The sequence below is a fragment of the Calypte anna genome, chromosome 5A (genome assembly GCF_003957555.1).
Source record: "Calypte anna isolate BGI_N300 chromosome 5A, bCalAnn1_v1.p, whole genome shotgun sequence".
In the NCBI taxonomy this organism is placed as follows: domain Eukaryota; kingdom Metazoa; phylum Chordata; class Aves; order Apodiformes; family Trochilidae; genus Calypte; species Calypte anna.
The window spans coordinates 10,493,379-10,505,863 of record NC_044251.1 but is presented as its reverse complement, the minus strand read 5'-3'; the positions used below and the strand labels follow the sequence as shown (position 1 = coordinate 10,505,863).

Sequence of the window (12,485 nt, the reverse complement as noted above, 5' to 3'; positions counted from 1 at the left end):
TGCTACACAATTTTGATCTTATATGTAAGGAATTAAATTTGCTCTGGCTTTACCTTTGTTTACATTAATGCATTTTCCCCTTCTCTGCATTCTCTTCCCTATTTTCTAATTCCTTATCAGTTTTCTCAGAGACTTGCATAACATTAGCTGCTTCCAGCTGCATTTTCCTTTATATGCCTGTGATTTCACAATGGAGAGAGAAAGAATCTGTTTCTCCTTAGGAGAAATACTTAGTAAATTCACCTTATCTGCTTAATTGCTTTAAAAGGTATCAGAATATTTATAAAATCAGCAGCCTATGATAGCTTTCATACATTAGAAGCAATTAGTTTCTCATTTATATACCTCTTTTTTCTGGCATACTGTTTGACATAAAGCTCCTAAGGGACACATAAGCCCATTAAAAATCACCCTTGCTATTGCATAGATCGTTACTGTGTGATAGACCTAAGGCAACAGCTTTGAAAGAGTCCCTTCATATTTTGGAAGAGATTCTAAGATCTCACTCAAACCAGAAGCTAGGATCACTTATGAAATATGAAAGTCTTTTGTATGTCACTTCCTGACACAGAGACCCTGTTTTGAGAAATGAAGACTGGCTTTGCTCTCTAGTAATGAATAGAAGAATAAATGAAGGGATGAAGACATTTGTGAAGTGGTTACCTTGGGAAAACTGTCAGAAATAAATTACATCTAACCTTAAAATCTGAACAGTTTTAATAATTTTTCCATGACTTCCGAACAACATTAGTACACATCTGATCTGATAGACCCTTTTTGTGATGACCTATCAGGAGAAACCAGACATGGATTTTCAAGATAAGAAAGAGGATTTTAGATTCGATGGTAGCAGTGTCCTTGTGCTTGCCTAGCAGTGTAACAATAGAGCAGGCACAGTGCTCTCATTCCTCAGTCAGACAGGATCTCTGTTTGCCCAGAAGTCACCTTTGAAATGCTAGACTGAAGCTACTGTCTGCAGGATCAACAGGGCCAGAGCTGGGGACTGGGAAGGGAGGTTGACTTTGTTGTTGGTAACAGTCCAGCCAGCTGGAAAGAATAAAGGGGCTTAAGAGTTTGCATAATGACCATTCATGACCTGATCAATTTCAATCTTGAACACCTTATTTTAGGTTTGTTTTTTTTTTAAAGAGACATTTATAAATCTTCATGTCAAATGAAGGTGGGGTTTTTTGCATTTAATTATCCTACATTTGAGACAACAGAACCACAGATACTGTCTTATTTTGTATTTCTGTTACAAAAGACACTATCTAAAAATTATTTCTTCTGAGGGACACTGACTTGCAAGAAGTATATGTAAAAGTATATCCTGCCTTAGTGAAGTAGGAATCCATAGCAAAATATACATTTTTAAATAACTTCCTGATAGCAGCAGCTTTCTCCATTTTTGACATTACTGCCTCCTGGAGCAGGGTAGCTGGGTATGAAGCTTCTCGTGAATGAAGTGGCATCTTTATTGACTATGGAGATATAAAATTAGTATAAATATAGCCCTTTCCCTCTTGTAGCCAAGAAGGTGACATTTAATATGCCTTTAGACTAATTTCCTTCATAAGAAGCGAGAAGGTGGGAGTAAAAATGTTTCAGTGGGGGCCATCTCCAAATATGTTCCCATTATGTGTTGTCGTCCTCCAAAATGTCAAGGTGTTTAACAGTTCATTTTGCTTTATCTGGAAGAAGTCAAGAGTAAAGAAGTTTCTCTATAAACTCTGCAAGGAAAGATGAACTGCACATTGTTGAAATGCCCAGTTGGGCCTAAATCCTTCCATAACTTCACTTTTCATCCTTGTGAGAAGCCTGTCCAGAATACAACAGAAAGATGTCCCTGTGCACTCCCTTTCTCTTTAATTGGCTGGCCATGCAGAGGGAAAGCATTTCCTATGATGGTTTTCAATGTTTAGAGCCACCAAGGGGGACACAGCTGGGCACAGAGCATCCCTTTTACCCCAGGAGCCTCTCTCCTTCCCAGGCTCTTTATTATACCCCTTCTGCTTCCTTTACCCTCAGGAAGCCAGATGTTTTTAAAGAAGAAGGCACACAGAGCTTCCAGAACACTGCGGAGACAGGCCTACCAGATTGGTGAGCACTGTTTTTAAAACACTTGGGACCTTGAGGCACATGCATGCTCACAGGCAGGCTCAGCTCTGCATCAATGCAGAGCCTGGAGCACTGATCCTACCAGTGGTTGCCCTACAGAAGCAAATGGTGTTGTATTTTGTCCATTAAATAGCACTGCCTTGTCAATGAAGTTCTTATGCACCAGTGCACTGCAGACATATGTGTTGATAAAATCAAAATTTTCTTAATACCAAGAATGATGACATTGCTCATCAGTAGCAGCAAAGATCTTTATCCATCAAGGCTTTTCCCTTTTGAAAATACAGGAAATTAGGAAGAAACCTGCTTAGAGGTAGTAGTGGTGTACAGCTCTAGGGGGGGGTCATTGTTATGACTCTTCAGTCATACCTGCAGACTTGTATTTCCATTACCGTGCTGATCATCTCTAAAGCAGGCTAACTCCAATGTCCATGAAATCTCTAATCTACCCACTGTCCAAAATACATATACAATTACATTCTAGGTCTTATGTAGGGGAATTGCTTAATAATATAGATTAATTTACAGAACTTACCTGCCATAGACAGGCCAAAGGGGCAGGAATGATAACAGGCGGAGTACCACCAGTCATTTTCTCCATTAAAACCACCTGTCATTTTCTGATTAACAAATTAAAAATTAGTTTCTGTGCTTTGATTTTTTTATAGGACTTTAAAATAGGCATGAAAGTCATGAAATACTCATGAAAAGCTAAAGCCTTTCTGAAAGGCTAATACCTCATGGAAGGCTAATACCTGGCTGAAAACTTCAGTCATATGAGGATCCTTACTGAGGTTAATAGGTTTGTTCTCATAATAAAAGATTGGTGGATTGAGTTATAGCTTAACCTTCACTTTCCATATGGGAAAATTAAGTTTATGTACTCATTACTGGATCAGTCTGCCACATCCTTAGCCTTCAAAAGACTTGTTCTTGTTGAGCACTTGGTTGGTCATGCTGATGCCAGGTTGTAGTAAATCAATGTTTTCCTCATTGAACTGACTGAAGAGATCAACCAACTAGAACTTTACACTTTATTGTACACATCCCAGGAAGCTTCACTGTTCTTAGCTTAATCTAAAATGTTTTAAAGACTCCAAGTTCTTCTATGTGAAGAACATGATATAGACTATCTGCTTTATCAGAAATTGCTTAGAAGCTGTAATCTACCAGCAGGTGATCAACTTGGAATTCCTCATACAAGTTGGTTCACATATCATTGCCAACAGCCTAAATCTAGAGGACACATTAAATGAGCCTTTGGGCTCTTCTAAGCAGTGCTGAGGCAAGTGTCAACAAAGAAAAGCCCCTAGAATAAAGCCTTGCTGACCCTAAGCATGAGCTATAAGCAAATGCTTCTGCTTTCAGCATGAGAAAATCAATGGGTATTTTCTTACACTAAAACCAGATTTACACTTGAAAAATAAAGTCCAGGATTATAGAGGTGAACAAAGTGCCACTTCCTTTTATTGACTTAGCGGTTTTCAAAAAATAATCTTGCTTGTCTCAGTGTAAGCTTCTGTTTCTCCTCTTCACTTATTTCTAACAAGCTGTAGTTTACTCTTCTTGAAGTATTTGTATTATGTTATAGCAAATAAATTTGACTTTTTCTTTAATGATGACTCTTTAAGATGCAGCTGATAAGAGGCAATTTTAAAAGGCCTCTTTACATTGTCTTTGACCTGTGGCTTCCAAGTAATTTTTCTTCTGCAGACAGATACTTAACAAGTGACTAAGTTATGGTTCTGTAAAAGGTGAGGCTTTACAGAGAAAACCCTTTTGAAGCATTGTCTTTAGAACCTGCATTTCTGCCTGTTCTAGAGGCATCCATATTGTAGTTCAATAGTAGTTACAGCAGTCTACAGGGTGAGGTGAATTTACTTAAAATTCACTTAAAATCTGTTTAAATTACTCATACATAAATTGAAGCTAAAGAACAATTAAAAAGTAAGAAATACAGTTATAACACCACTATGTGTCAGATTTTGTAATGCTATTTGCTTTGTGTAAGCAACTTGTACTAATTACATCAGTTATAATATTTTCCTTTCAGTTATGTCAGTATAAGCCAATTCTCATACTTCATGAGTGCTCTGAAAGAAGTAATTGCAGAATCACTGCAGACTCACCAGTGCACCAGTGCATCTTTACTGATGAGCATGCATGAGCAATGTCTTTAGCATTGGTTATTGTATTGTGTGGTGTACTCTTCAGTCATGCTATTTCAGCCCAGCTACAACTGTTGAATATCTTCCACTGCAAAAGTGGAAACTTTTCAGTGAATCTGTGTAGATTCACTTCCTAGGAAGGAAGGAAAGAGCTGTTATCTTTACCAGTGAAATTCCATTCAACTTCTTGGAAAAACTAATGGATTTCTGGTAAGTATTGGGATAAGGTTCGTTGTCTTTGGCCAGTAAGATAGCCAGGGATAATTTATTAATTAAGGAAACCAGTTGTTCTCAGGCTACTTCTTACATTCAGGGGACACACACTGGCCTTCATTTTTAGAGTGGATAAAGTTCTCATGGCTTAGTATAATGGCACAGCACCCAAAGACTACCATTTCCAGAGCTTTGGTCCTGTTCTTTCAGCATAGATTAAAAAAATAACTACAATTCAGAAGCAAATGCTTGCAGTTGAATGTACACAAGCAGCAGACAAAAATATTAAACAGGACCCAACTATCAATAGTGTAATGCCTTCATGTAGGAGTGTGCTCCATAGTCCATAAGCACCTGGTTTCTCCAATATGAGACCTATTCCTGTTTCACACTCCTGTTGGCTTTCTCTTTTTATGACCTTTCTAGTCTTTTGTCATTTTGGCATATGTATGAGTGGGAAGCTTCAGAAACAGCTCATTAGAACAGTTGGAGTAAAATATGTTATCAGCCAGAGAAAAAGTTGAAGGCAGTAGGCAGATCTTACAGTAACTTCAGCAAAAGAGTTGAAGACCTCTATTCTAACCTCTAAAGTTCATTAACATAAGATGAAAAAGAACACTCAGCAAAACAGTGCAAAGCCAGATTCTTTTATGTTGCTATCAGATAGACAAAACTTACATAGTCATGGTGAACAAGCCAAAAGCTACTGTAGTTATTCCAGCTTTCCTCACAAGCTGGCTTATATTCATAGGGAAAACATACTGCATCTGTTCAAAGTCAGGGAAATACTACAGGAGATAGATGGAAGAAACATTATGGGAACATGGTGAAATACACTGGAGAATTTTGAAACAAATACAGCTTCGGAAAAGTGCCCATATGTTACTGCATACATCATCAAAATTAGATCTTTCCTGCTTTAGAAAACCACACCAGTCAAAACAGAATTCCTATCACATTCAAGTATTCATTCATTGAATTGCATTCATTTAAAATAACATTAATCAAATTACATTCAATCTCACATTCTAAAGAAGTTGGGTTTTAGCTGGCTAAACCTAGTATGGCATCTATGTGCAAAATGTGCAAAATGCTCCTCTTGGCCATGTGGTGAAAAGTGGGTGACAGACTTTGATCTTTATGCCTAACTGCATTCAGCTTCTCATTTTGACATCTGTCACCTCAACTGAACAAGCACCAGAAAAGAAAAAGAGTTAATCATAAAGGATCAAATCATTACCCCACTTTTTCTCAAGCAGAAATGTCATTGAGCTTCTTCATGAGATCTTTATCTACATGCAATAAGCAGTCTTGTTTTTTGGATGAATTTTACTTCAGTAAATTCTTTGTAGTTTTGGAGCTGTTCTTTTTTCCTAATGTGGAACTAGAAGATTGATTGAGATCTTTGTATACAAGGGGAATTTTTAGCAGGTCCTTGTACTTTATTTAAAACTTCTCTGGGAGATCTGTTTATCAGAAGAGAGACTAGCAAAACCCACTGTTCCCAGTTTGTGTGGGAATGGCCAGAACATGCTAAACTCAGGGTACCTACAGGCAGCACGTAGCCTTTTGAAGTTTAGGGGCAACTCTTGTAGTCTAGAGGAGCAGCTGGTTTACTTTGTTCTTCAGGGTGATTGGTGTACGTTGGATCATAACTAGCACTTACGTTTCACTTTCTCACCTGGAACCTGTAAGTCTTCTGAATCTGTGAGGAATGATGAATGAAGGGGTAATTATGGCAGCAGAAAACTGAAATACTTGAGGTGCTTTCAAATCCAGTAAAACAGCAAGCAAGAAGGGTTCCTCAGCTCTGCTTTTTTACTCAAAACAGACACCTTCTACATGCATCTAGTGCTTCATGGTGCTTCCATATTTTTCTGTATCTGTGTCCAGTCTATCTGTAGAGCACAGTTTTAAGGTGCTAACTGTGATGGCTTGCGTGCACAAATTTTACGAGTACAGGTTTATAAACCCAGATATTCTGGAAAAGCTCAGGCTGATGCATAAGAAAGTAAAGCAATCACAGGTGTTTCTATTAGTCACCCAGCAGTAATAGCTGAATATGTCAATGAACAGCAAGGACTGGAAGTGACTGTCAGGTAATGAGGTTAATTTGAATAAATGAAATTACTGTGGCAAAGAGCTTGGTGGAAATGGTACTGGAAATTAGTAAGAACTATGGATTTTGTGCTGTGACAATGGCTTGTTAAGTCAATCCTAACTCAATGTTCCAGTTCAGTTTTACAGGGATCACTCATTTTACTGCACAGAGGTAGGTGATGTAGATTACTATTTTTGTTATTTGTTTTCTAAATCCAATTATGAAACTGAGCATTTTAATTGCATATATCAAGCTGCTGGTATTAAGGATTGCACCACAGAAAAGGCTGACAGATTTATAATGAATGACAGTGAAGCCAAACAATAGGATAAACAGAAGTGACTGAACAGATGTTGATTTCTATTTGAACAAGAAAATTGCACTGTAATTTAGCATGCTTTAGCATACTACATAAAATAGCACTCAAGACATAGAGAATTCTTTGGTCTTGACTATAATGTAGCTATTTCTTTTGGGAGAGATGAATCTCTGTGTGGCTGATGTCTGTTTTAACGAGGCTTGCATCATTTTCTTGTTCAAGCTCTTCAGCTCCTGTGAATCTTTTCACTTCAAAGACAGCTCAGTCAGAGTTAGAAGTAATCAAGTGCTGTATAACAGATTTTTACAAATCAGCTTCAATAATCAGAATTTTTCATGAATCCAGAAGGTGTTCCTATTCTGGTATCCTGTCTGTCCTGCAAGTCCTCTTTTCAAATCTAATGAAATGGCATCTCAACTGCCATGTCATATATCTATTTACTGAATTCTGCACGTGGTGCTGCTAGAATACCACAGATACCCTCCAATAATTTCCAGATTGTACTGCTCCTTTGCTTCCACAAAACTGTATAAAGAGAATATGGAGGAAACTATGAGGAAACTGAAGTAGAAAAGTAGATACTCGGTTTATCAGACTGGCAAAATTGGCAGAGAATTTAAAGTTATACTTAAAAGTTCATGGACTCTTCATGCAAAGCATAATGTCTACAGCTTCTAAATTTGTGTACAGTACACATATTTGTACAGACACAACCTACTGCCTACTGTAGGTAGGGATTTCTACTGTTTAAAGTTTGGGTTTTGCTTACCTATGTAAATAGTTTCATAAACTGGAAGTAGAACTTCCTTATAGAAGTTCCTCATAGAAGTAATTCTTTTAGTTATATTTGCAGAAGATGCTGAGATGTGATCTGAAACATACAAAATATGATATTTTTTTTTAATCAATTGCGTCATGTCTGAAAAGCACACTCCCTTCTTATGCCCCGTGTCACTCTGACTTTGAAAATCACAGGATGAAACAGGATAGTTTTGCCATCTAGAAATGAGGCTTCCCATCAAAATGTCCTTTACATCGATTAAGGTATCCACCATTATCTTTGATCACCTGTTACAGTTTTGTCCATGAAGGAAAAAAATCCAAGAATTGCACTTTCACAAGACATTTTAAGGTTATTTATCATAGTAAATTAGACCATTAGTCTAGCTAATCCAGTATCCTGTCTCTAGCAGTGACCAGGGCTTTAGAATATAGCTTCTGATTTGTACTGCTCAGACAGCGTTATTTCTTACCTTCATGGTTATTTGTCACAAGCCCTTTAGAACAGTCTTTATCCTGTTATGCTCTAATGCCAGGGTTATTTTGTCTGTTCTTTCAGAAGTGGCTGAAATTATTTATTCCCTTTCCAAAGGAGAAGCTGCTCATTGTTACAGATCAAATGAAACAAGAAGTAGTATCTTTTTATGTGATTATATCGAGTATGTGTTAATGTGCACTTTGAGTGGTAACTGCATTAAGTCCACTAAAGGCAAGGAAAATACTTGTTACAGTGTTGATTGGAGGCTGCAGCAGGTGGCTCCTGCAAGGAGTGTTTTGTGTTAATGGCAGAGTCATGAAATTACCAGCCTCAGGTAGGATAGAAAGTTAGACAGACCTGAGTGACATAAAAAGAAATGTGCCAAGTGCAGCAAAAAGACAGAAGCCTTCTGCAAAGGCAAGGGAGGGAATTCTGCAAATGTCTCTCCTTCCTTCAGAATAAAAGCAAAATTAACATAATCATTCCATTTAATACAATAACATTTCTATCTCACCTTTCCTGTGTTATATAGGTCATGCTACTGGAAATACTAAAAGTATGCACCAAGTTCAATAATCTTCAAATTTGTAGCTGACATATTATTGAAAAACTGTATGATGTAGTATGCTACCAGTAGCATGAAATCCTCATAAACACAGGTTTGAATTGTGACCTCACCTGATTTGAGTTTTTGTTTACTTTGGGTTTGGTTTGTTGAGTTTTTTTCCTTTGTTAACTGATTTTTTATATACACACAACACACACACATGTATATTTGGTATGTAAGTAGGAGCATTCCCATTCTATTTAACTTAATAAGTAGTGTTCCTTCCATTATTCTCAAACCACAACCAAAAGCAAGCACATTTCATAATCCAGCCTTAGAATATCCCCAGACAGTCTTACAGCCTATGAATAACTTTTAAATAGTTAAGCAAGATAAAATGAAATATCCTGTAGCAAGCTTCAGATAAGTTCCTCAGCTGCAACACAACCTTACGAGAAAAATACACTGGTAACAGTGGCATGGGTGTCAACTATCATCAGACTTCAGGAAGGCCTATATCGAATCTGTGTAATGAATACATATGCTTTGCTGCATTCCAATCTGGGCCTTCATTGGCAAGAATTAAAGAATACTTACATCTTGTGAGACTTTTCCTGTTACAAACTCTATAATAATCTTAAGCAATATTTCATTACATACGTAGTACTTATTAGACAATCAATATGGAACAAGAAGGCAGGTCCTGCTTGACCAACCTGGCCTCATTCTATGACCAGGTGACCCTCCTGTTGGACAAGGCAAAGGCTGTGGACGGTGTCTGTGTGGACTTCGGTGAAGCCTCTGACACCATCTCCCACAGCATTCTCTGAGAGAAGTTGGCAGCTCGTGGCACAGACATGTGTACTCTTTGTTGGGTTAAAAGCTGCCTACATGGCAGGGCCCAGAGAGTTGTAGTTAATGGGAATAAATCCCATTGGCAGCTGGTACCAGTGGTGTTCCCCAGGGGTGTTTCTGGGGCTAGTACTGTTCAGTATCTTCATTAATTATCTATATGAGGGGATTAAGGGCTTCCTCAGTTAAGTTTGCAGACAACACTGAGTCGTGTGAGAGTGTTGATCTGCTCGAGGGCAGGAAGGCTCTGCAAAGGGACCTGGACAGGCCAGACCAGTGGGCAGAGGTCAATAAAATGAGGTTTATTAAGGCCAAGTCCAGGTCCTGCACTTCTGTCACAACAACCCTGTACAATGCTACAGTGTTGGAGAGGAGTGGCTGGAAAGCTGCCAGGCAGAAAAGGACCTGGGGGTGTGGGTCAGCAGCCATCTGAATATGAGCCAGCAGTGTGCCCAGGTGGCCGAGGAGGCCAAAGGCATCCTGGCTTGTATGAGGAACAGTGTGGCCATCAGGAGAAGGGAAGGGATCATGTCCCTGTGCTCAGCACTGGTGAGGCTGCATCTTGAGTATTGAGTTCAGTTCTGGGTCCCTCGCTGCAAGAAGGACATTGAGGTGCTGGAGTGAATTCAGAGAAGGACAGCCAAGCTGGTGAGGGGTCTGAGGAGCAAGTCCTGTGAGGAGAGACTGAAGGAATTGGGAATGTGTAGTCTGGAGAAGAGGAGGCTGAGGGGAGACCTTACTGCGCTCTACAGCTGCCTGACAGGAGGCTACAGGGAGGTGATTACTGGTCACTGCTCTCAAGTGAGCAATGATAAAATTGCATCAGTCACTGGACATGGTAGAGAAATGTTTTGAGTCTTTCTGCCTGTAAGGCATAATCAAGGTACAGGACAGCTGAGGGCTCTCTGGTGAGGAGATGAGGAGTTGAGCAGGGTTGAGCGCACTTGAGAGAAGTACTTAGTGAGGGAGCAGTGTTTCTGTTTTCATAAACTACAGTGCACATAATGCTCACTGCTGCTTATATTTCATTAAACTATGGGCAAAGACAGCATGTTCAGAGGAAAGGGTTTTTGTTTGAGACCTTTTGGAACGCACAGTTTGTTACTCTGAAACATCAACCAGGACTTGCATAATGTCTCTGATTTTCCTGTTCCAGCTTGAACCCCAAATAACTGCAGTGATTCTATCTGTTAGTGAACAATAGCAAGAGCTCTTGAATGATAGCCCACATGGCATTTGTAGCCTGCAAAGCCTTGATAACCCATAATGGCATTTTGTAATTGCAGTGTGACTTTTAACTGAGGTGATGTATTCCAGGTGAAATGCTTTATACAGAAACTACTATTACTGCCCATTCACTTAACTGCATTCTAAAACAGCCTCCCATGAAAAACTTTTGTTAAGTAAAAACATAGTGTTGAAGGAACATTACATCCAGTCACAGGAATTGGTCAGTTTCTGGTCAGTTCACACATGTCAAATACAAACTATTTAACATTTAATATATTTAACATTTAATATATTGGAAATTCTTGGAAATTCTTTGGATTCTTTTGATCTTGTGTAAGTTGTATTACCAGTTTCTCCACTGTGTGCCTTTAAGCTCTGTAATAGCATCAGTACTGCTGCTATGTAGCTAGTGCACACTCTAAAGTTTCTGGTTTAGATAAAAAAAAAAAAAACCAACAAAAAAAACCAAACCTGACTGTATGGAGGAACATCACAGTTCCCCTCACACTGTTTCTCATGAAGGTAAGTAGACACCTCAAGAGGATGGATTGTGTTTTTCAAGATGCACAGCTGACTTTGCTGGAAATTATATACTGGATTTGCTCTTACTTTACACTGAAGGAAGTTTGAAGTGGAGCCTTACCCCTGTTTTTGCACACATTAAATAAAATAGGCAGGTAGTACTGCAGCCTGCTTGGTGGCCAGTAATACTGATGCATCAGATTTCTTTGTGTAGCCCTGTCAATTCATCTAAATCATAATTTGCATTTCTACATTTGCTGTGCAAATTACACACTTGTATTAGAGTGCTTGGTCCCTAAGTATCCCCCTGCTCCTTGCACCACATCACAGTGTGGTGTTCACTCAATGAGATTGCAGTTCTTGACTTGAACAGAGCAGTGTAGAGTCTTAAGAAGCAGATCTTGTATTATCCTGGAGTTGTATCTGTTTCTTAAAATACGTGTGGGTATATGTCTCAATGTGTGCACAGACACTTATTTAACACTACAACTTGTAGTGGTTACATGGCACTAATCTGCTTGCCTGTTTTTTTCTGTAGCCCAGATGATTTACTGAATGCACTGAATGAGGGTATCAGCCGTGCTGATGTGATCATTACATCAGGAGGTGTATCTATGGGGGAAAAGGTATGCTAAATTTAAGTATGACTTGCTGCAATGTATGTAAGAATTTCAAGCCAGAGTCTGTCATCAGAGCTTCTACCTTTGTGTTAATGTTTATCAAAAAGGGATCTTACTTTTTTTGGAACACTTACTTGTGAATTAGTTAAGAAAATAGTCATCAATGCTGTTCTTATTCCCTTTGTTTTTATTACTGTACTCAGTAGAAATAATACAATAGGGAAGATTTTAATTGTGATTTGCAATTGTGTTTTTATTTAAAGGAATGATTTATGTAGCTGTGGTGAGGAAGGTGCATGGTTAATAGCACATGAAAGCAACAGACTTTTTATTTTTAGAGACTTTTTATTTTGTAGAAAGAATGAAGATACTTTAAAAGTACTTCAAAAAGCAACCTGAATATATAAATAGCTCTTTCTTACTCAGCAGATCTGTTTGCTGAATATGACAAAGCTGTAGCTCTTTAAAAAAAAATAGTTTTAACACAGTTTGCACCTGATAGTCCTACAGAGGCAATACATACAAGACAGAGTGAGC

The 12,485-nt window shown here is 38.5% G+C and overlaps 1 protein-coding gene across 4 annotated transcripts in view; it reads left to right on the top strand.

Moving 5' to 3' along the window:
• GPHN (gephyrin) overlaps positions 1-12,485 on the top strand; it is a 274,169-nt gene that overhangs the window by 252,243 nt on the left and 9,441 nt on the right. For 3 of the 4 annotated variants that reach the window (XM_030452043.1, XM_030452042.1, XM_030452041.1), the window contains one exon: positions 11,867-11,954. In XM_030452043.1, the coding sequence (XP_030307903.1) occupies positions 11,867-11,954 (88 nt within the window). Of the gene's footprint in view, positions 1-2,028; positions 2,101-11,866; positions 11,955-12,485 lie in introns of all 4 variants that reach the window. The other variant, XM_030452040.1, reaches the window with a different exon arrangement.